The sequence below is a fragment of the Enoplosus armatus genome, chromosome 19 (assembly GCF_043641665.1).
Source record: "Enoplosus armatus isolate fEnoArm2 chromosome 19, fEnoArm2.hap1, whole genome shotgun sequence".
NCBI classification, from domain to species: Eukaryota; Metazoa; Chordata; class Actinopteri; order Centrarchiformes; family Enoplosidae; genus Enoplosus; species Enoplosus armatus.
The window spans coordinates 7,420,166-7,443,624 of record NC_092198.1 but is presented as its reverse complement, the minus strand read 5'-3'; the positions used below and the strand labels follow the sequence as shown (position 1 = coordinate 7,443,624).

Sequence of the window (23,459 nt, the reverse complement as noted above, 5' to 3'; positions counted from 1 at the left end):
CAGGTTTTGAGATATGTCTCTGAGATTTCTGCTGCCATCCCAAAACTGTAGAGCTATAAGTAAGTTTGTTTGCGTTACAAAAAAGAATCAACAGCAATATGAATAATTTTAGTAGTTCCAATGCAAACACGTCAATGCTGTAAGCAACACGCCATTGTATTTTGGTGGAAGTGCACATATTAGAGAAGAATATCTAAAAACCCATGGCACATAAAACCAAAACTACCTGACTGGATATCACGGGATGTAAATGAGATTTTTTTTTTCTTTTTGTAAATTGGATGGACCACCCCTTTAAATCACAGGCTGTAATTAACAGTGATTCAAAAGTAGTTTCCACTGGCAATAACAAATCATAAGAAAAGAGCCTGAGGCACTATTTTTCTCTTTACTGCTTCGTCATACCTGCCCACCGGCCAGTGGCAAGACGACTGTGATACCCGAACACTTTCAAACCTGACTGAACTCCCAGCTTCATTCCGCACATTCCTCCTCTGCTGTACTAACACCCTGTCTGTGTTTTTGATCTGTTGAAACAAACACCTATGATCGCTGATCAAAGATGAGCCGTGACACTGCGCCCATGCGTTGTGAGGGTGCGTAATGCATGTGCGTGTGAGGGAATCCTTGTGTGTGTGTGTGTGAAGTGTGATGATTCACCGTCCATTGTCGTGAGCTGCCTGCACTACACTGCATGTTGGCAGGCCATTCCTGCAGGGTGTCTGTGTTGTAGTGTGTGTGTGTGTGTGTGTGTGTGTGTGTGTGTGTCCAAGTGTTAGCGAGACTGTGAGAAGGCATCTCTTTCACAGAGAAGACAGGTGGCCATGATTTACGGCCTCTTACAGGAATCGCCCCCGCCTGTCGCTTCCATGAGAGCCAATTAAAGCTCAGCACAGGCTTGCGTGCTTACATGCACACACACGCACACGCACACACACACACATACACAGCCATAACACAATAGCATAACTGCTGTCTGTGACACAGCAAAGTAAAGAGTGTGAAGCAGGAGGAAAAAAGCTTGGAGAAGGACAACAAATTCAGGCTGAAGCAGCTCTTCAGACACACTCCTCTGTAAATAAGCAGTTTCACACCACCTCCGCTTTCTCTTCACACACACACACACACACACACACACACTCGCCCAGCCTTTCTGTCTCTCTCTTTCCCCATTCTCTCTGCTGCTCATGCATACACAGACAAACACACACACACATACACACCCAGTCTCACACACCGCCAGCCAGCCAGCCAGCCTTTCGCTCCTCACTCACACCCTCAAATCTTACCAAGCTCAGCTCTCCCTGCTCAGAGGCAGACAGGAGCAGCACAGCAGCCTGTTAGAGGAGTTGAGGGAAGGAGCAGCAGAGTCAGAGAGAGAGAGAGAGAGAGAGAGAGGGAGGGAGGGGGATGAAAGAGTGAAGGGAGAGCAGAGCAGAGAGAGCGCTGTTCCCCATATGCTGAGGAGGCATGGGCGGTTGAACAAGCTGCCCCCACTGAAGCCTCCTGACTCATGGGAGCGTCAGACCCCGATCCCCCAGAGAGCCTGGAAACGCCGCTGAACCACGCGTAAGAGAGGAGGGGAGCCAGGGAGGAGAGAGAGAAAAAAAAAAGTCAGAGGAGAGGAGTGGAGAGGAGAGGGAAGAAAGCCACAACGGTAGGCTGTCCCACTCAACTGCTGTGCCGTGATGACGTCAGGGGGCATGTGACCCAGGCTCTCCAGTGACGGCACATGGAGGGCAGGAAAGAGACGAGTTTTAAAGCTGGTGCCTTTTGGGTTGTGTGAGGGCTCTGCTCGCCTCCCAAACAACCACAGAACCACAGACGTGCGGCTCGAGGGTTGGTGTTTGAGGGCGACCTGGAGTGTAAATGGTTAATCGTCGCGGGCCAGCACCAGTCACAAGGACGGCGCTAAGCGAGTAAGTACGTTCCAACCACACTCGCCAAGCAAGCAAGTCCGACACCATCTGATCTATCCGCAAAGGCGATATTTGCCTCTGCAATTTTTTTTTTCTCTATAAAACCAGACCTGGTTGTTACTTGTGGTCATCCAAATAGTTGATACGTAAAAGCATGTCTTGTGGATGGTTTTTCCCATTTTTTTTCTTCATGACACGCTGCGTGCTCTTGGTTTAGGACGTGTCAAGGGTCACGGAAACCACAGAGGAACAAAAGTGGGGCTTGCTGCAACCAGAGGCAGCTATGGCATCTAACAGCCTTTTCAGCACAGTGACACCATGTCAACAAAACTTCTTCTGGGGTAAGTACTGCCTCTCTGGCTGCTGTTGTGTCTGGAGTTGGGTTAGGGGCTCGGGTCATGGGGAGGACTTGGGGTCAGGTGTTGAGGTTTGGATAAAGGAATTAAATGGTTTGGGTAAAGCGGGTAAGTTTCTTGGATCTGATTGAAGGACTTGCGTCCAGATGAGTGGAGGGGATCAGCTGAGGTCATTGAGGACCCTGCTATCAAGGTCCAAGCTTTTGCGGTGGAAGAAAGACCCAACTATCATCAAGGCTTTTTGTGGTGCGCAAATACAAAAAAAACAACCAAAAAAACCTCTCTGCATTTAGAGATTCCAGTATTTATGCGATGTTTATAAATATTTCTGGAAAAGGGAGATGACATGTTTGTGCAACATACCCTGAGATTTACAAAGCGATGCCATTGCGGAACCAAAAACAAAAGCATGGGTGATATTTTTGACAAACGTAAACAGACGCTGCTCAAGAGAGTTTACAGTCGAGCATTGAAACAAGATGTGGGGATTACTGGATCGTGTGTATTGGGTGTCTCTGTTGTGCGTACAGGGAAGAAGTATTGATTAGTTTGCCAAGAAAGGTCTGTAATCGCTTCCTGAAATTGTTCTCCTGTCATTAATTAATCAGCGTATAGATTCCTGCAGCCCCCCCCGGGAGCATTTAATCGACACACATAAATCCACTTTAAACAAATTACTCCATGCCAACTTCCATAATGTGAATTCGCAAAGCAAGGGCTTGAATAATTAATTTGAACTTAATCAATTTACTCTGACTCATTGCTTCTCCACAAATGACCAAAAAGATCAAAATCTGATTTTTTCTTTTGTAAATTCTTCCCAAATAACTGCACAATTACCCTTTTCACTTCAATTTATTCTTCATATTCATCCATTTTTTATTTGTCCAATCATATGTTCAAGATCCTGCTTGGATTCCAAAGTGGATCTCTGGGAAATAAGACCACAAAAATTCAAGACCTGTGAACGGTAGCAGTGTCAACTTCATGATTTTCAATTACCTGTGAAAGCCAAACTCGCATGCTCCAGTTTGCGGCCTCTGTTTGGGGTTTGCTGTGTTCTATTGTGACAGCTTCTTTACACAATCTAATTTAATCAGCAAAATAAATGATGTTTTTAGGTTTACCAGATGAATTCTCAAATTTAAACAAACATTGCCATTCCTGTGCGACACAATAAATAGACAGGCTCGGTTTAATAGCACCCCCCCCTCTCTCTCCGCTCCGCTCCATAGCCTCCGCTCCTCTGTCCAAATCAAATGTTTAAAAGATGTTTTTAAGAAGTCACTCCGTGGTCAGACACAGCTGTTCTGGGCTCCTGCTCCGCACAGAAGCCGAGTGGCTCCTAATACGCTCTGAAAGCCCGCGGAGAGAGTGAGCGTCTTCTACCAATCACCACCACCTATTACCATGTTAACCCCTGACCCCTCGGTGTGTCTCTGGAGTCGGAGCGCGGGAGCACGGGAGGAGAGGAGCGGCTCTGCAGGAAATTGGAAGCATGCTGTAGTAGAGTCAGAGAGGGGTGCAGATGTGCCCAGATGTTCAGGTGAAGAGACTCAGAGGGAAGATAAGTCAGTGATCGATTCTCATATAAAGCCTTGAGGACTGATACTGTGCTGCGGCTCATTGATGTTGCCCCTGTTTATGAACATCTGGGTAGTAAATCTGTCAGTGCAACCACAAAAAGTCCCCTTGACAGCGCAATGTGATTTGGCAAGACCACCGGCACTTTCTGTTGTATTTATGAGTTAAAATAAATAAATGTACTGTACTGTACTGTACTGTGTCAAAACTGGCAAAAATCAGGACTGATGTCGTAAGAATGTTTTGTTTTGGTCTGACAAAAAAGGACTTGAGTTTGAGTATTCATTAAACTGAAATAGGGTGAAATTTGATATGTAATTTATTACATAGATTTTAGATTTTAATACATATAATTATTTCTGTTAATTTGGATTTGCAGGTATAAGGATTGATTGTCTTTTCCTCCCAACTTACATCCATTTGGTGGGCAAAGTCTCGATATAACTGAGCTCAAGTCTTGCCTTTTGTTGATTTTACGCATTTTCTCCAAGTTCCCCTGTTTTCCCATGTTTCTCCTGGATCATTTTGTCCGGCGTCAGCCACTTTGCCCGAGAACACAAGTTACAAAATGTTGTTTTGTTAGTTTAGAAAGCCACATTACTCCATCCCGTCTGTAGATTTGTATTCAAGGACATTTTTAATTTAGAACTTGACGCACATTCCCAGCGATAAATTAAGCTGACTTGAGGGAGCGGGCAAATATTCCAAATTGAGAAAAGGGGGCTCATTAAAATTTGTCTTGGCATTTACATCAAGCAATTTTCATTTAATTGCCTCAAATACATTTTTTATAACTCCTCAGACTGGCAGATCGGATGGGGAGGGCAGAATAATCTTCAACATGTGTGGCACCCACTCAACCACCATGCCTCTCTGGGGAACATTTAAGTGCCTATTTTCTCTATTACAAACTTAATTACATATAGACAATTAAGTCATGGGAGCAATTATCGTTCAGTAAAGTTGTGCAGTCGCACTAGAGAAAGAAAAAAAAAAAGTGCTTACACAGACGGACCCAAATCAACACGATCAAAAGAAAAGTGGGCCGATGTGGGTAAATATCTGAAGACTCCGGGCGGAAAACTTTCCCCAAAGAAAATCTCAGATAATTTTCAGGGAAACCGTATATGTATTTGAGAAAGGCAGCTTCTGTTGCATAAGTGTTGCCTTAGATCTAACCACAGGCCTGCTTCTTGGAGACATCTTAAAAGTGAACCAGACATCCTCCCCCCACCCCCCCAGCCAGGGAGAGACGTGAAGCCCACTCATCAATAGGTAATTTGAAAAAGCCAGGGGGAAAAATCTGAGCACTTCACTGGCTGCTACTGTGCAGAGAAGACTCTTCCCTAAAACTCCTGGCTCAAAGGAACTCTATTTAGCAATGCTTAATTGTACCTCTGAGGCAAACATGTTATTTAATCCCAGCAGGGTCATATTGATGGAGTAAAATGGTGCTGTGTGTGTTTGCGCACTGCGCCAGCTATTAGGACTTATTAGTGCTGGAGGTTCCCATTAGTCTACATAATTCCTGAGGGTAATCAGGGAGGGCGCTGAGTGTTAATGTGATCAGTGTTTAATCAAAGATAGATTAATTGGTCTGTATTTTCACTCATATGTACCAACAGTGAATGGTGGATTGATTATGGCCTTAAATAAGCTGTAGGCAGTTATTAAGGTCTGAATGAGAGTGTCATGGGAACAGTATGACCTGTGATTTGAATCGTGAAAGATGAGGAGAAAGTTGAACCTTGTATGTTATTTGCATGGTCTGAGAGCATATCTTTAACCATTATATCTGAAATGGCGATCCAGAATCTGAACGACAGAGGCGTGTACAATATCTGCTTCTCCTCCTTCCTTCCAAATGGAGGAGTTAGGAGTTATTGAAACATCGGGAGAACTGCAGAGTGAGATTACATTCACTCCTGTAATACGGAGACTGCAACAACAAACGGAGAGTTCAGTGTAAATACTCACAAGGCCCTGTGTGTTATCCCTTCTTTTATCCCCATATTCGGTAGCTGGGGGGCTAATTACACTATTATGATAAGGCAACCTGCCAACTGACTGTGCTTATGGTAGGTTTCTGCCTATTTAAAGTGTTGATAATAGACTCAAAAACAATCTTCTCAAAGGGATCGATAAAGCCTATTTGTTAAACCCCATGAGTGCTAACATCTCTGCTTTTTTCTCTCTCTCATAAATCAATGCAAATGTTTAATTTCTTTGCTGTGTTTACTCTAGATGCATGCCAAATTGGTGTGTGTTTCTTTGGATGGCTCTGCAAACGCCGCCACAGTACGCACAGCTATGATTTCTGAATGCACCATAATTACCAGGTAGCTTAATGCCATTGCGTTAACCCAGTGAAGCTTTTAATGCAGCGCTGTGCTATTTTCACACTTAACAAGATCCTGCAGCCCTCCATCCATTTCAGTTGCATCATGCTGGGCGAATTACCGTTATCCGATATAAGCCCTCAGAGAGGAAGTAACTACCTAACACTTTGAAAATTGGTCTATCTTGGAACCGGTTCATCCTAATGAAACAGAACACCAGTATTATAACCCCAATTCATATACCTCTTTGACTCTACTCTTTCTGTTTCATGTCCTCTCTTTTCTCTCTTCCATTCAAGCATTAGTGATTTATTTGAGTTATTTAAGTCAGAAGATGGCTTTAAGCAGAGCTGATACAGCAAACCACAGGAAACCTGAACGGCATTGTTCCACTCGCTTCCCTGCGAAACGGCAGGCGGCTTCGCTTCCACGCTCCGTGTTTCTATAAGGGGGAAATATGGAGTGTCAAGCCTCCTGGATGTTTGGGTTCAGCCTGTAACGATGTGAGTGAGAGCGTGGCCACAGCACCTACACAAGGCCTTACCTGTTCTGCCCCACATTGGAGAAAAGGGCAGGTTTTTCCCCTTGTTAGTTTAATCTTAAAGGAATGCGGTATCCCCTCTGACTCAGGCCAAACTCCCAAATATATAAACCTACTTACCAGCAGGTCATGAAAAGAGCAGCGCGGGTTGGACGTGTAAGTCATATTTTTAAAGCAATTCTGATTATTTATGTGAGGTAGCACATACTGTAAGTTGCCAGAGTGCAGAAACGCAGAAGAGCAGGATTTTGCTCAATTTTCAAGGAGAAGGCGACACAAGATGAGTAAAGGAGCATCAAAGAGTTACACTGAGCTCTGGCTGTGATCAATAGCTTGTCAGCAGGTCAACGGAGCTGTCAGAAGGGATAAGTACACCTTGTTACAACGTGTCTTCAGACGCTGGTGTCAGCGCTCACTTTCTCACAAGTCATAATCATTTGTCACTCAGCACACATTTAAAAAACACTTGTGGAGAATTGTTGTATTTTTTAAATGGGAGTTTGGTCTGTAGCAATAATGTCGATAATGACAGTGGGGTTTGTAGTTACTACTGTGCAAGCATAGTACTGTAAAGAGTGTATGAATGTACAGTATTGGGGGAGTGTGTTCATGTGTGCGTGTGTGTGTGTGTGTGTGTGTGTGTGTATGTATGTGCACATGCTAAAGGTGTCTGTGACAGGAAGATCTGTCTGCTTGATTAATGCTCTCACTCAAACTGGCACCTGGAACCAATCCCCCCTCCTGCCGCCCCCGTCCCATGTGCAACGTGTGTGTGTGTGTGTGTGTGTGTGTGTGTGTGTGTGTGTGAGTGTGTGTGTGTGTGTGTGTGTGTGTGTGCATTCCATACGCTTGTGCCTTCAGAGGGGCTGAGGGTGGGTGTTGAACAGGAGGCGCAGATGGGACCGGGGGACTCGGAGCGGAAGAAAAGAAAGGTGCGTGCAGAGGAGGGAACAATAGGTGGACGTGCAGTGGAGTGGTATGGGGTGTCATTAATAACACACAGGCCCCATCTCCTAATTTGCTCAAATTACCCGCCCACACAGTGGGCCCCCTGCCAGCGCCGAGGTGTGAACACAACAGATCAAATACACCTGAAAATCAAAGTGCCCACCCACTCGGCAACGCCCACACAAGCCTTTTATGGTGGTCAGACAGCTCTGAAGGCCTGTGTATGTGGAAGAGAAGGATTCCATATTTACTCTTTCATGTGAGAGTGAGGGATAAAATGTGAGAAGATTAGAGAGTGAGAAAGAAACATTAAAAGGAAGGAACAGAGAAAACAGTAAGTGAGACGGAGACAGAGATATGATACAAAGGGAAGGATCAATTTGCGCTCGTGAGGCGTCCAGTAAGAGCAACACAAGTCTCTCAAACCACCTCCCATATGGCACGGCGGGGGTGGCCATTTACCATCATCCGCCCTCCTCTTCTTCCCTTTCCTTCCTCCTTCTCCTTCCCCTTATGTCCTCCCTTCATCCTTCCCCTCCCACCCACGCTTTCAGGAAAAGGGCGATGACAAATGTGACGGGGCGGCGATGCTTTGGTCACCGCAATAATCAGAACAGAGTCACCAGCACCGTACCACCTGTGGCACACACACACACACAGGGAGACATGTTCAAATGTGTGCACAGACACTGAAATGAAATATGCCCCAGAGACACAAAAGGGGCCAGGAGAGTGTGTGTAGGTGTGTGTAGTGGGATGCTAGTCTTTGAACTTTGAATGGTGTGTGCGTAGCTGATATTGACAAGTCTCTGGGGAGACGAGGGAAGCGAGAAATGGTAGCTCTCATTTGTAAAGTGGCCTCCAGAGAAAGAAAGAAAGAAAGAAAGAAAGAAAGAAAGAAAGAAGAAAGGGGGAAACTTGTAGATAATTAGGATTAAGAATTAAAATATTTAAGAGGCTGCATCGTAACACTTTACTTTAAACCCCCCATGTAGTATTTAGAGGAAGAATAACAAGAACACTTCAATAGATAGAGGACATTAGGACATTTTAAGTGTTTATTAATGTATTTGTGAACAAGTATAACCCCTGTGAAGCAGCTGTTGGATTAACACTTAATGAATGATGACAACATAGCTGTAATTATATTCAGTGATATATGATTACAGTGTGTTAAAAAGCATTTATTAACTGTTTAAAACGGTTTACAAATGAAGACCTGTTGAGCTGGAAGGTTCTTTTTTTTGACCTCGGAAATAACATCTCTACATTGTTAATTCAAGGTTCACTTGCCAGATGTCTCCCAGGGCTTTCACTCGCACCTCCTGGCCTTCATCCGTAGAGTTTGCAGAGTTGCCATGGAGAGCGTAGGAGAAGTGTTAATAAATAAATACATACTTCATTGATAAATATAATTAGAACTAGACTTGCATGCAAGTATAATGTGCAATGCGGATCCGACGGCTCACTGAACCAAATTGATCGGGGAGGCCATGAACATTTCTGAATAAATAATTACTTAATAAAGATAATAAGAATAAGTATGCCATTGATAAATATATAATGATTATTAATAAATATAGTAAAAATACGTATTTTAGATTATTACAATTGTGTTGTGTTGTCTGTTTAAAACTACACCTACATTATAGTGTTATAAATCCTTCATTAAGTGTTAATGTACTGCTTATATAAACTGTTAGCAGTTAAGTTTTCTGTCTTGCAACAGTTTTTCTGAAGTCTTCATGACTCTTGCTGTGAAAAAAGGAAAAAGTTTCGAACAATTTCTGCTTGAACAGCAATGTTACAAAACTGCAAAAATCCCCTACGTTACACTTCAGGTTGTTTCAAAGCTCTCTCCTGCGACTGAGGCTGGCACCTCTTGAGAACTTGTAGCTGTTGTCTTATGTTGATCCCTGAGCTGTTCCAGTTTACACACATTCAATCCAATCACGCTGCTCCGACAAGCAGCGCTGCCTGATCAAAGTCTATATACATACACATCGTCTGATCCTCTCCTGTGCAGGCTCTCACTCTGGAGTTGAATCCTGTCACTCACCCAGACAGCTGCCCCCTTACAGTCGTCTGTAGTTCATTTTGTTGTCGCAGTTAAAAGTTTTCCGTCAACTGTTGCGCGGTTCATTCTATTTTCTGTCTTTTCCCCAAAGGAAATAGGTCTCTCTGTCTTTTCTCTCTTTCTCCTTTTTTTGGACGGAGACCAATAACAGGCCTTTTCCACTTCACTTCTCCTGATGCTGAATGAGCAAAGGAGGATCCCAGGGGAGCAGGAATATTTTATTAGAGTGATATTTTGAAAGTTCCTCTTTCTTCCTCTCTCGTGATGGAATTTTAGGATGCTGCAACAATTCTGTGTGTGTTTGTGTGTGTGTGTGTGTGTGTGTGTGTGTGTGTGTGTGAAAGAAAACAGCTCACACAGAGCAAAGACAATTCAAAGTTACAACTAAATGACAGGCTGGGAGCTCCGGTCTTTTGAATTGTATTGTTTTCTTTTTATTCCTGCTTGGGAGGAGAATTGGTGGAAAAAAAAGAAGCCCAATTGGGACAGAAAGCGAGCAGCTTAGTCTCGGGAGAATTACTCTCGGCACAAACAAAAATAGCAGTCATTTTTTGCTGACAAACACTTTTTAATGTGAGGGTGTTTTTTGTGAAGTCGGGCTCTTTTTGTTTTCTTATTTATGACAAAGCTACCATTTCAGGAAAGAAAGGGTGGCATATGTGTATTGTAGCCTGTAGCTTAAAGGTGTATGAGGAAAAATAAGGGGATGGGGGATGTCAGAGTTCTTTAGCTTTATTTGAAGTGCTGGTTCCTTAATAAAGAACTACATTAGAAAATGTGTTAATTTAAGGAAATATATAGTCAAAATGGTCTTTACAATGCCCACAGACAAATGTATCTTTACCTATTCTACAAAATGTCACTTTAACATGAATACGACATTACACACATGATTACACCTACACACATACATGCACACACAGCCAGACAGATACACACGCCCTTTTCCTGCAGGACCCTGCAGATGCAGCAGAAACAGCAGAGTTGGTTTCTCTGGTAAACAAACAGTGAGAGGCTACTGGGAGTCTTCACCGGGCCTCCAAATTATAGTCCGGTTAACCAAAGTCTCAGAGCCAGCCCCTTTACTGCTACACACACACATATACTGTATATACACACCCACATCACATAAGCACATGGCCTGTGCACATTAAAGGCACTATAGAGACACACTTTAAAAGCACATATACAATCAGGTTCTAATGGGACCTTGTCTGCGCTACAGTTGAGCCAAGGGTAAAAGATTTTATGGACATAAGAGAGACTGAGAGGGAAGCAGACCCTAAGGGCCTATCATAAATATTACCCAATCATCAGGCTCACAGTGTGAGGCTATTACTGATGAAAAAGAATCTCTTGCAATGTAAACACAGGTTTAATGTTTACAGCTTTAAACCCTGTATACCTGTATTATGGTTTTCTTTACTGGTAGAAGCCTGAAAAATGGTTCAGAGTGCTATGTGATAATGCTCTGTGGCTTGTAAACTGTCAAATATTTGACCCTTTCACAGAAACGAGGCTAAAAGAGCTCTAGGTTGGTGGAGGACTTTTTTCAACAATAGCTCAGTTAGAGGAGGATGGATTGTTCAGAGCTTCTTTAATTGTCTGTAAATGAGTTCCGCAACTACTGGGGACAGTTTTCAGTCTCTGGAGGACGTATCAGAGTGATCTATGACGCCATAAAATCCAGTTAAAACATTTAAGATGATCAGTTCTCGCAAAATTATTTGCCATAAATCTCATGCTTCCAGGGTGACAGCCTATTCCAAGCGGACGATTTAATTGTCAGCCCGAGACCACATCCCAACAACCCTGTTGCCAGAGAGGGATTTTTTATGCGTGTGACGTTCACATTCTCAGCTTTGCTATAATGCAACACCACAGAATAGCTTGTGTTTGAAGGACAGCATTTCACAACGTAATTGATGTCCCCCATGGGACCCAGCAGTCGATGAGTCTCCCTGCTCAGGACTCCTTAGGCGCTGTAAAGCTGGCGTCACCCGACTCTCAGCTAGGGGCAGAGCAGACACGACATGAAAAGGCCCTGTCCTGGAATAACCGGCAAGTTCTGAGTGTGTGTGGAAAATACAGGGTCATGGGTCACATAATCAGACAATAGTCATTTATCTACTGTGAAATCATGTTTTTCCCCCAACTTTCATGATGTTTTCTTTCATTGAACTCTCTTTTCCAAAGATCACTGGAATTGATTTTGTCTGAGGACATCTCGGGCTGGAAGCTATGAAAGTGAACTCCATCCACCCTTCCTTTTCTCCCCCTCTACACCCCCACTTTGTTGTGAGTCATTTCTGACCAGTAGCCTAATAGGCTCAGGATAATTACAGGCTAAGGTTTTCGGCAAAGGCCCATCTCTGAGTGTGCTGCATCAGTGGTGACACTCTCAACTTAATTTGTTAACCCATTCAGCACACAGAGCATCAGATGTTGCATGTAAGGCGCCTCTAAATGTTCTGCAAGGCGAGGCTTCCCGGGGCCATTTTGACGTCTGGTTTGGAATTTGATCTAGTATGTATATGGCTCCAGGTTGCAGAGTTCAGGCTCAGTATTTTGGAGCGGCTCCGAGCTGGACCGTGATCAGGAAGAGAACAGGAAAAAGAAAAGGAGAGCGAGGTCCAAACCCTCGGAAGCGGAGTGCTGTTGCTCGATGCACGCCCAGTGCTGTGGCTGCATGGCGGCGCCTGCCCAATACAGTTTTTTTCATTTCTTGTTTATCTGATTGGCTGTTGCCTCGGTGCTGGACATACTGACTGACAGTTTTGACATTGATTACCCCCCCTGACTTACTGTCAGTAAAATTTACAATACCCAGTCCGTGAAGACAGCCAAGCAAAACAGATAGTATAATTTAATACATTTAAACGCCCCAAGACAAAAAAACGTGTATGGTACATTTCAAGGCGTGGGTTCACACCGTCTATGTTTATGTCTGTGTGCAATTGAGCATCCATGACTCAGCCCCCAACCAACCCCCACCTCCATCTGGCCCTCCTCTACAGCTCCATACATCGATTTGGACCCAGTGCACCTTGGCATTCCTCCGCCCTGCCTCCATGCATATACATACATACATCCATTACCTCCCGCCTAATTCCTCTCCCTCCCCATCTCCAGCCGCTGTCCGTCCTGTCTTACCTTCCTCTCGTCTCGAAACAGGAGCAGTGGAAACGGGCAAGCAACAGCTGATAGCCCCCCTGCGAGTGCTAGTCTGGGCCGCTGCCTGTTTGCCTCTCGCCGCGTAGCCACTCTATCTATATCTCGCCTGTGCCTCCTCACCTCACATAAATCATCCTCAATCCTGCTGCACGGACAGGGAGAACAGAGAGAAATCTCCCCCTATAAATCTGGTATTAGTTTTACCTCGCATAATGAACACAGGGCTAAACGGCCCTGGATACATGAGAACAGCATGTCTTGCAGATGTACTATAAATATTTTGATACTAGCCGGCTAGTTTGCAGAGGGGAAGTAGACCAGTGAAATACACAGAGGAAGGGAAAAGTGTAAAGTGGAATGTTGGCCTAGCCCGAGTGTCTGTATTGTCTTTAGCACCTACAGAGGGTCTCGGTCCAAGAAAAACGCTCTTTACAGGGTTCCTGTTCCCAGCCGCGGTCCGGTACCACTCCTGGATACGCTGCGTTTCCTTCAAGTCAATCCTTCAAACTGGTCTCCGAGGAGGGGGGCTCGTTGTTTGATTAATAGCACGATCAGTCCTGATTGAGTGATAGATGTTTCGAAGGGGAAACCAACACGGCTTATGGACACTCTGGGACTGAGTCTGGGAAAGGCAGCTCGAGGGAGGCTTTGATTGGTGGTTGAAGTGAAGGACTAATAATAGCATAGCTAATGACACAAAAGCTGCATAGAATGGCGCAGCCCAATATGCCTGATGACTGTTAAGATATTTTGTTGCAGCTATGTAAAGACAAACTGTAACACACACACTCACATACAAAAGTGGAAAAACTGAACTCCGCCTTTTTGGCATGTTTCTGGCCTCAGCTCCGGGCACTGTCACCCTACCCCATCAAAGAGCCACACACACAGAAAACCTACAAATACACTCTTACACATGCACAGCTCTAGCGCTGTGACAGCAGGTGGTGTGTGACACGTCAACATCTGAAGGTTGCCTGGCAGACAGAGAAAGAGTTCTCAGCTCTGTTCCCCCGGTCTCTCTCTCAGATCTCTCATTGGGACTCTTTAATGGCAGCCTTCGTCACATATTACTGCTTTATTTTCTCCTCTCCGTCTCCCAGCCCACAGAAGTTCCTTTTTTGTTCCTATTTTTAAGTACAAGTGATCTCAATTAGGGACCTCCATGAAGGCGGTAGGCGGCAGACAGTCAGAGCAATAAGAGCAGAGAGGAAATTGTCTTCATACCCCTCCTCCCTCCCTCCCTCTCTACCCTCCTGCCACAAGCAGTGAACAGCCGCCCCCTCCATGTCTCCATCTCTTTCCATGCTGCTCTCTGCCATTTCAAGAACAGAGTGAAATATCAGACAAACTCTCTCTGCATCTCACTTTCTCTCGCTGAGAAATAAATACATTAAATTCTATAGGCACAGCTGCTCCAGCCACCTCAAAGTCTAATACAAAACTTGGATTGCACTCCATGAAAATGGTTGCCTGGGAGCATGCACACACACAAAGACACAGAGACACAGAGACACACAGACACACCGCAGAACGTGCCGTCCTCGTCCTAGCAGTTCACGGTGATGTCACGGGCTCGGTGACAAACAGTTATTAAGGGCTTTGCTGTGATCTGGGATCAGTGCGTGGATGTGAGGTTGTTTCGATGAGGTCACGAGGAGTAAAGTTTCTGCCCATCGTCATCCTCCTCTGCTGGCTAGCATGGTTCACTAATTGACTGCCAGGTTGGCCAGCCACCAGCACTGAGTCTAACTACCCAACTGACCGGCAGGCTCGTTTTGTGGCCGCATTTCTGCTCTCCTGGTTGTTTCGGTTGATTGGCTGGTAGACTGGGTCTTTGGCTGCTTCACCCGCCTGGCCCGGTGGGCTCGCTGATTGGTTAGCTGGCAGGCCGGTCGGCTGGTGGGTTGCCAAACATGGAAACATCCCGTTAGAGCTGAAAAAGCCTGGGCCTCGTCACAGCCCTCCTCTAGAAAGCTATAATTAAGAGTCTTGAAAATGCACCACTGTGAAATGTAGCCTTAATCCTGAGTCTTAAGTGGCTGTACTTTTCCTCTTGAACGATGAGAGTATGTGAAAGGAGAAGGAGAGTGTTGCTCTCTTGTGTTTTTATTTTTCTTCGTGAAGGAGTCAAATATATGATTATTGTGCTTGAACCCATACAGCCGGGTGTGTCCTGCTTAAATTGTTGCAGCGGACTCTTGATATACTTTTAAGCATCATGTACGTTTTAGCATCAACACAGAGCTTTGTACGTCCTGTCATCTTTCTTAATGAGGTGTTAATAATGAGGATACATGGGCCTCTAAGTACGTGTTTGTTTCAAACAGCAAGAGAGGTGTAAAGAAGTTATAAAAAGTCAAGGGAAGAGAGAGGTTCTTCATGGTTAGTTTGCTGACAACATTATAGCGTACATATTCACACAGTCTTTGGCCCTGTTCACACCCTGATATCAACATGCGTCTTGGGTGATCTGATCACAAGTGGACAGCTCCAAGTACATCAGTTCACACCTGGCATCAGAATGTGTCTCCACATGCATCTTGAGTGGCCGCTTGTAATCGGATCTCACTTCCCCACTCTATATGCAAATAAACACGGACATCATTTTCGTTTCGTTCAAAGACCAAATGCGTTGTTGTTTTTAACCGGCGGGAGGCAGCAATGCACTTCCCCTGCCTAGTCTGCCGGATATTAAAAGAAGTTTGCAAAGACCTTGGCGCGTGGGCAAAATCTAAACAATACAGACTGGGTTCATTCCCTGGTGTGTTCCAGGCAAACCAAATCGCCCATGTTTGACGCATGAGTACATACTTACACAGAGGACATCATGACGTTGAGTTGGGGCTCCTTCAATGTGGCCATATGCGGCCCAGACCACCTCCGAATGTGGTCTGAGCGATCGGACTTCAATACTTACCTGTACTCAGAACTGTCCACTTGTGATCGGATGTTAATGCCAGGTGTAAACAGGGCCTTTGTCATTCCAAGTGGGAATGAGAACAGAAACATTTATCTCGACAGGAAAATTTGTCAGAGAGTGTCAGCCAGGTTTGGTTTTTATTGGAAACAAATAACTGAAACTGAACAGCAGAAATACAATATTACCATAAATCATAAAACGCACATCCTGCTCAATGTGGTACACTGTGGTTCTTCGCTGTTAGTGACTTCTCCTACTGTGCAATGACTCCGAGCCAGTGTAACACAGTAGATGAATAATACCAGAGCTGAGAGAGACGATCCAGCTGTGCACCAGGCGAACAGCAGCCACACTGAATGAACAGCTTTATGCTAGATTCATTACTACATAATATTAAATCTGTTAATACTGAGCGGGATAGGTCAGATATCCTAAAAGTGCAATACTGCGTGAAAGTTCCAGCATTCAAAAGTCAAAAGTTGATTTTTTGGCTGGGTTAAATCCAGGACACTGAGGCGGGGAAGTGGTATTTTTTGATTGAACAGCGTATTCTGGCACATTAACGCCTTCTCTGGTGTCTCCCTCACATCTCCGGGACTTCAAACGATGGATTTTAAAACTCGGAGGTCGCCCTACCTCTGACTGACAGAAAGCCAGACAGCAGGCCTTACTGTATGAATGCGGCCCGTATCCTGCAGAGAGCTGGAAGACAGATGCTGGACGTTCAGCGGAGAGGCAAAGCGGAGTCAGATGGGACAAACACTCTTTGATGAGCCGAGCTTGTCAGGGTTTAAGTCACGACTACACCGGGGTGGAGGGGAAGGGGTGGAGTGGGGGGCGTTTGGGGCCTGGGATCAGGCTGGGAAAATCAAGAGGCTCTTCCTGCCACTGCCTCTGATGGGACAATAACAGAGTGCAGAAAATCCAAATTTAAGACTGATTAGTTGGCCTGGAAATGTGAGTGCAAGCTGAATGTCTTGATCAAATTGGGATGAGAAATTTATATAAAGCACTTATTGATGTGTCTTTTACGAATAAACCACACAAAAATTAAATTCCAGTTCAAACGCATATGCATTAAAAATAATTAGGCCGATTAAATTGATGGCATGAAATTGACTCAAAGGTTGTTATTATTTCATCCCGGACATTTCCTCAATCAAATTCCACTACAACATTAAGGATGTTTTCCACATTACCCCAAAATGTATTCTGCGGTGAAAAAGTGATGTTATCGGAGCTGAAACTCAACTCTGTTGGAATAACCGGCTCCACGGTTCCTGCAAGGCCATGTTTATCACTATTACAGATTTAATTACTACTATTCGCATTTATCCATCCATGAATTGTTAGTTGATCTTTGAGAATGTTGGACTATGTGAACCATATTTCTGGTGTTTGGGGCACACGGAGGGGAAGTGTAACTCAATCACTCTTTTTTTTTTTTCTTCTCCTCCCCGTCCACATGACGAGGTGCCAGATGCGTGTCAGTGCTTTCAGACTTTATATATATCCCTCCCACATCCTCACACACACACACATGCTAACAGACATGTATGCATGAGCACTCCCACGTACGTACATACTTATGAAACACAAGAAGTCATTTCAACTAACTTTCAGTACATCTTTTTTCTCTCAGCACAGAAATCTTATTGTAAAATTGTAAAAATTGTAAAAGACTATATCTAACTTTAAAGTATAAAGACATGCTGCAAAAGCCCTGACAGGACCCAAATAACCTGACAGCTGTGCCTCCCAGTAGTCCCTTTTATTTTGAAACAGGCCCGGAGTATCAAAGGCTTTGTCTGAAAGGCTCACAGCAATAAAACCTTGTTTGGGAGCAATGGAAAAGGAACACAGAGTGGCAATACACATGCCGCCATGTGATGTGGCATTTAAAAAAAAGACTCATTGGGAGACTGATGGGTAATCAGGGGCAAAGGGTGGGGTGGCTGATGAGAGCCGGCTGAGATATGGAGTCTTACAGAGGGTAGATGATGCCCTCTACAGTAGACACAGGAGGGGCAGGCGAAGCAGGCCTGCTCACTAACTGCCTTCACAGCAGCACCCACACTAAAATATGACACATCTCAGCACTGAAATAAAAGCATAAAATGATTTCAATGTTTTTATTTGAACAGATTTTTTGTTCACAGTGGGACATTGTAATTATATAGGGATGTGAAGATGCTATTAATGCTTTTTAAAATAACATTCCATCAAAATATGTGATTTTTATTGGGTTTGTTTTTGTCTTCGCTTTGCTGAGGAAAATGTATTGCAAGTGAAATCATTTTGCATCATTCATTTTGCAGTGGTGGAAGTGTCCAGATGCTTTATTTAGATATACGTAGCAACACCACACTGTGGAAATACTCCAAGTCCTGCATTGAAAATATTACATAATAGAAAGTACATAAGTGTTATGAGCAAAATGTACTTAAAGTATGAAAAGTAAATGTATTCATAATGCAGAAAAATGGCCCCTGTGTGTAATATATATTATGTTATTGAAATATTATTGCTGAGTAGTATTTTACTGTTTAAGTTGGTGGACAAAGAGTAATTGTAACTACTTTATATCCTTTTGGGTTGTTCAATATATAATGATGCGTCATACTTTATAAGCTCATCATATGTTTTGTATGTAAAAATCTTCTATTTGTAAGGAGTAAAAGTGTTCAATATTTCCCTCTGAAATGTGGAGGAGTAGAAGTATAAAGTAGCATGAAATGGAAGTACTCAAGTTAAGTACAAGTATACCTCATATTTGTACCTAAGAGCAGTACTTGAGTAATTCTATTCCACCAGTAATTTTGAGATACGCATATGAATAGTCCCTGTGTTGTGAGTAGTTAGCCCACGCACCGTTGAAGTCACCCAGAGGCTATAGTATTTTGGCGCCGTTATGTTTAGTTTACATGTAGTGAAACTGTAGCTGTAAGATCATTTTACATGAAGCACAACAGATGTGAAATTAGATTTCACATAACGGACTTTGTCAAAAGAGCCTTCACGAGAAACGGCCACGTGGGTAGATGAACATAAATTAAAGCGCGTGTGAAGGAGAATACCTGCACACCTGCACAACAGCTCTCCCCTGCGACCGCGTGAAACTCGACTCCCGCGCCTCTACCTGACTCACCGCTCTCCGGTGACTCACTCGCTCCCACCTTATGGAGTGTAACTCACTTCTCACGCGGGCTCGGCTCTCTGGACGCTCCTCCGAGCCGCGTCCTGCCAGGGCATAGCGGCTAACACAACACGGGCGGGCGGACTGGTGTGTTGCTGACTGGAAATGACCGTCCCCGGAGTTAGGAGCGCGCGGCCGGTCCCGGGGAGCGGTAACATGTCGGTATGTACAGCAGCGCGGTGTGAAACTCTCCGAAGTGTGTATAACTACAGAGAGAAAGGCGTGAAACGTAGAGCCCCGTGTGTGTTTTTATGAAGGTGGGCTACAGACAGACCACGGAGACCTGTCCGGTCGTCTGTATAGGCGTGATAGATTATGGCAGAGGGAGCGGATCTGACTCCAGACACCACGTGTTGGAGTCGCATCAGCGCAATAATTGCTGGGCGCTTGAGCTATATAAACCACAAAAAGCCTGAGCACGGGAAACCCCGGCCTCCAAACACTAACCACATTTACGGCTACAAACACGGGATTCTATTTTCCGCCTCCTTCATCTCACCGGCGATGATTTTTTTTTCCGACTTCATCAACCGTTTAACCCTATGTACAAAAACCCGCTGCTCGGCCGAGAGACTTCGCGGAAAAACGCAGTCAATTTACAGGCGTCGCGGGGTTATAACTCTATTAAGCATTGTTAAAGCGTCTTCCTTTGATTTTGAAATCTTTTTTGTGTGTGTGCATAGCCCGCGGGCTCCCAGAGAGCCTTTCAGTTTGCCACAAAGACTTCAATGACGCACCTGGAGCTGCGCTTTGACTTTTCACTAAAGGAAGACAAAAAACTGTTTTGAGCATCTGGGTCCAACTGTTCCATTTTAGACTTGCTTTTTTTTGTAATTGTATAGCCTATTACGCGCTCGGACATTCATTTGATGTTATTTATATCCACACATGAGCAACTACGCCTGCGTTATGGCTCATGGACGCTTCCCCCGAGAAGTTTGAAAAAAAGAGAGCTTGTCATTTAAAACATCATCAAGTTTTCAAGGGTTGTGTTTTTCTTCTTGCCGGAGAAGTATATTTTATGTCGTTTGAAGGCGCCCACTAAAGTTTGTAGTGGAGAGGGTTTTGAAACGCTGTGTGCGCTCTCGAAGTCCCATTTTCCGTTGGCAGACGCGCTGAGGTTCAGCGAGCTGCGGCGCACACTCCAGAGTTTCTGCCTGAAGTGTGTGAGAGAGAGAAAGGACAGAGAGCAGCTGGAGAGCCTCTGGTGCCTCTTTTGATAATCCACGCTGTTGTGATGCGAATTCCCGTAGATCCCAGCGCCAGTCGGAGGTTCAGTCCGCCGTCCAACAGCCTCCAGCCGGTCCCAGGGAAGATGAACGATGTGAACTCTCCAGCCGGGCAGCCGGACTCAGCGGCGGCGGTGCCAAGACTGCGTCCCCACGAAAACCGCAGCATGGCCGAGATCATCGCCGACCACCCGGCCGAGCTGGTCCGGACCGACAGCCCCAACTTTCTCTGCTCGGTCCTGCCCTCCCATTGGCGGTGCAACAAGACGCTGCCTGTCGCCTTCAAGGTGAGTCCCGTCTCAGTGATGAAAAGGGGGGCAAACCACAATGTGATTCGGTGTTCACTGCGAGACAACCACAAGGCCTAAATTAAGCCAAAACATTATTTTGGAAATGAGTGAATGCATGATTTGTTTTCTCTATCAAACTTGAATTCATTTCACACTCTTTGATGCTGTGAATTTCGGATTTTTCCGGGTCTTTTGTTGTGTTTATCCTCTTCCCTCATTACGTTTTTTATCACCTAGATTTATCACACCTTCTGAAAAATATGTTGTATGTTGTCATTACAAAGTACTGTAGTCATTAACATCGGCAGTTAGAGACTGCAATGTGATCTTTCTAATGTTTTTAACAAACAAAATATAGCCAGAAAATAATTTCAAAATGAAAAAGCATTAAGGAAACGTGATGTTTAAAGGGACAGAAAAAATGTTAAAGGTTTAGTAAAATGTATCCAGATGTCCATATTGTTTTCTTTTCACGTTTTGTAAACAAACAAAAATGAAACTTTATTTATTGCCAATAATCAGTTAATGTAGTAAAGCATAATAATTGTGGATAATTTAAATAGCCCTCAAAGCTCTGTTTCCATGGTGACTAATTACAGTTTCCTATATTAGGCAATTATTTTCATATGTTACAAAAAATAAGCACAAATATATTACGTCATTCTATATATATATATATCTATATATGTATATAACCACTACATAAATGATTATACTAAATTATTGTAATTAGTCTTCAAATGTTGAGTTTTACTGAGTTTTACTGAACTGAATGAGCAGAAAAGCAAAGACAGAAAAAGCAATTATTTAGGCCTCTTGTGACGTTTTTGAAGTCTTGACAATTTTTTGCTCCCATGATAATTCACAGGAAAGGCCCTATTAATTACTTGACAGATATTATTTAAAGGATGGATCAAAGACACAACAAAGTGGGAATTTGTAGCTGTAGCTCTGGCTCCAAATCAAATGTGACACTTTTTTGAAATATATGTGTTATTTAACCGTTCTATTTACTGCGGCTCTGTAATTATTGCTGCTCTGTGGGTCTCCTCATGTTCTTTTATCTGCATCCAGGAATCTAAATGATAACACGAGGCCTCGCCACTTTTGTTTTAAGGACTGAATTTGAGCAGTGAAGTAAAGGGAAGTGAAATTAAAATCCATTTATCAACATGATTTGGAAAAGGATGGTATGATGTAAAACAAGTCTGTCACATTAGCTAGATTAATTCTTTCACCAGTGAAACTGGGCATGAGACTGATTTTACTCAGCGTTTGATTTTAAACTGAAGGAATTCCTTTATTACATTTTTTGCTATGATCATTTTTTTCATTATCTTTAACCAGGCACAGAGGAAGAGAACATGTTGTATTAAACTGTAGATGTTGGTTATATTTTACCAGTTTTGACTCACAGAACGAGGGAGTAAAATGTGTGTATTCCCTTAAAACTTTGTCCTAAGTAGTTCCTGTATTTCTGCCCTTTGACCTTTGTTGCCCCCCGACAGGTGGTTGCCCTGGGAGACATACCTGACGGGACTGTTGTCACAGTGATGGCGGGCAATGACGAGAACTACTCAGCCGAGCTGCGGAACGCCTCAGGTGTGATGAAGAACCAAGTCGCGCGGTTCAATGACCTGCGCTTCGTGGGCCGCAGTGGCAGAGGTGAGGCCTGAAACACTCCATGCTGCATTCACTGCACGCTACTACAACTCGGCGGGAGCTATTAGCTTCAGTGGTGTGGATTAGTGGTCACATTCCCTTCGTGGCAACCACATAATGATCTCTAACTCCAGGCTCAAATCCCACCGCCCGTCTCTTAAAGACTGAGTGGTGAATCATGTTGCATCCACTCTCTATGCTTTCAGATGAGGGTCCTTGATTTATTTATTTTATCTTTATCTTTTTAACCCAGGTGAGACAGAAAACCCAGTGTTTCCTACTTGGGATGTTTGCCCTTCAGTTTAAGAAACAAAGCTTTGGACTAAGATGGGATGTGCATCAGTCCAACATCAGCTGCATGAGAAAGCGTTGATCTGATAACAAGAAACTGTTTTTTATCCTCTCCTCACCTGACATGACCCCGCTCAGTTCAGGCTTATTAACATGTTGGGTGGTGCTGCAGCCCCGCAGCTGATCACTCTGCACATATCCTCGGGCTGTCAGGCAGCGAGGCAGAGGAGCACTCCTATTGGGTCAAATGACATTCCCTGAATATTTGGCAACGCCAAAGCGACTCATTTACTGTCTTGTTACTAAATCATCTTATTTACGATTTGGCGCCGGGTGACGTGCTTTCACCCTCTCCAAACTTACTGGAAATATTCTTAGAGACTTTTATTTTATGCGAGTCTCACAGAGAGTGGTCGCCTGTGATAAGTTGATGGTGATAAGCGCTGTCAGCAGCTCTACCAGCGACTTTTCTTCTCAGTTGTAGCTGTCAAAAAGTTAAGCAGAGGCAGTCAGGAGGGATGAGGGATGACAAAGTATAGAGAACAGAGGAGAGCATGCTGGCTGGACTGTGTTGTCACAGAGACCTTGCGTGCGTCCCTTCACTGTGACACAGAATCTAGTCACAGGAAGTGACATAGGAGCCAGGGGGGATCAGACTACGAGGTGTCTGAAATGAATACCTGGCGATGACAGAGATAAGTACAAACAGAGTGAACTGATAGGATGTCAGATAAAAGTCATGGACAGAGAGGTGAGGAGGGCCAGCAGAGGTGGACAAGGAACGATAGTTTCTGGGTTGACATGGTTCCACAGTATGATGACAGCAAGGACGGATAATTCAGAGAGTAATTGGATACTTGTGATAACATCACTAGAGTTAATAGTGTAGTAGTGTACAGAATCGCAGGTAACAGATGACAGCAGCTATGA

General features: G+C 44.2%; 1 protein-coding gene across 2 annotated transcripts in view; it reads left to right on the top strand.

The window, feature by feature from the left end:
- The first annotated feature begins 2,202 nt into the window (after window positions 1-2,202).
- The window catches only part of runx2b (RUNX family transcription factor 2b), a 37,432-nt gene continuing 16,175 nt past the window's right edge, over window positions 2,203-23,459 (top strand). Inside the window, exons 1-3 of one of the 2 annotated variants that reach the window (XM_070925364.1) lie at window positions 2,203-2,260; window positions 20,311-20,573; window positions 22,085-22,241. In XM_070925364.1, coding sequence (XP_070781465.1) covers window positions 2,203-2,260; window positions 20,311-20,573; window positions 22,085-22,241 — 478 coding nt within the window. Of the gene's footprint in view, window positions 2,261-20,294; window positions 20,574-22,084; window positions 22,242-23,459 lie in introns of those variants that run through there. The other variant, XM_070925365.1, reaches the window with a different exon arrangement.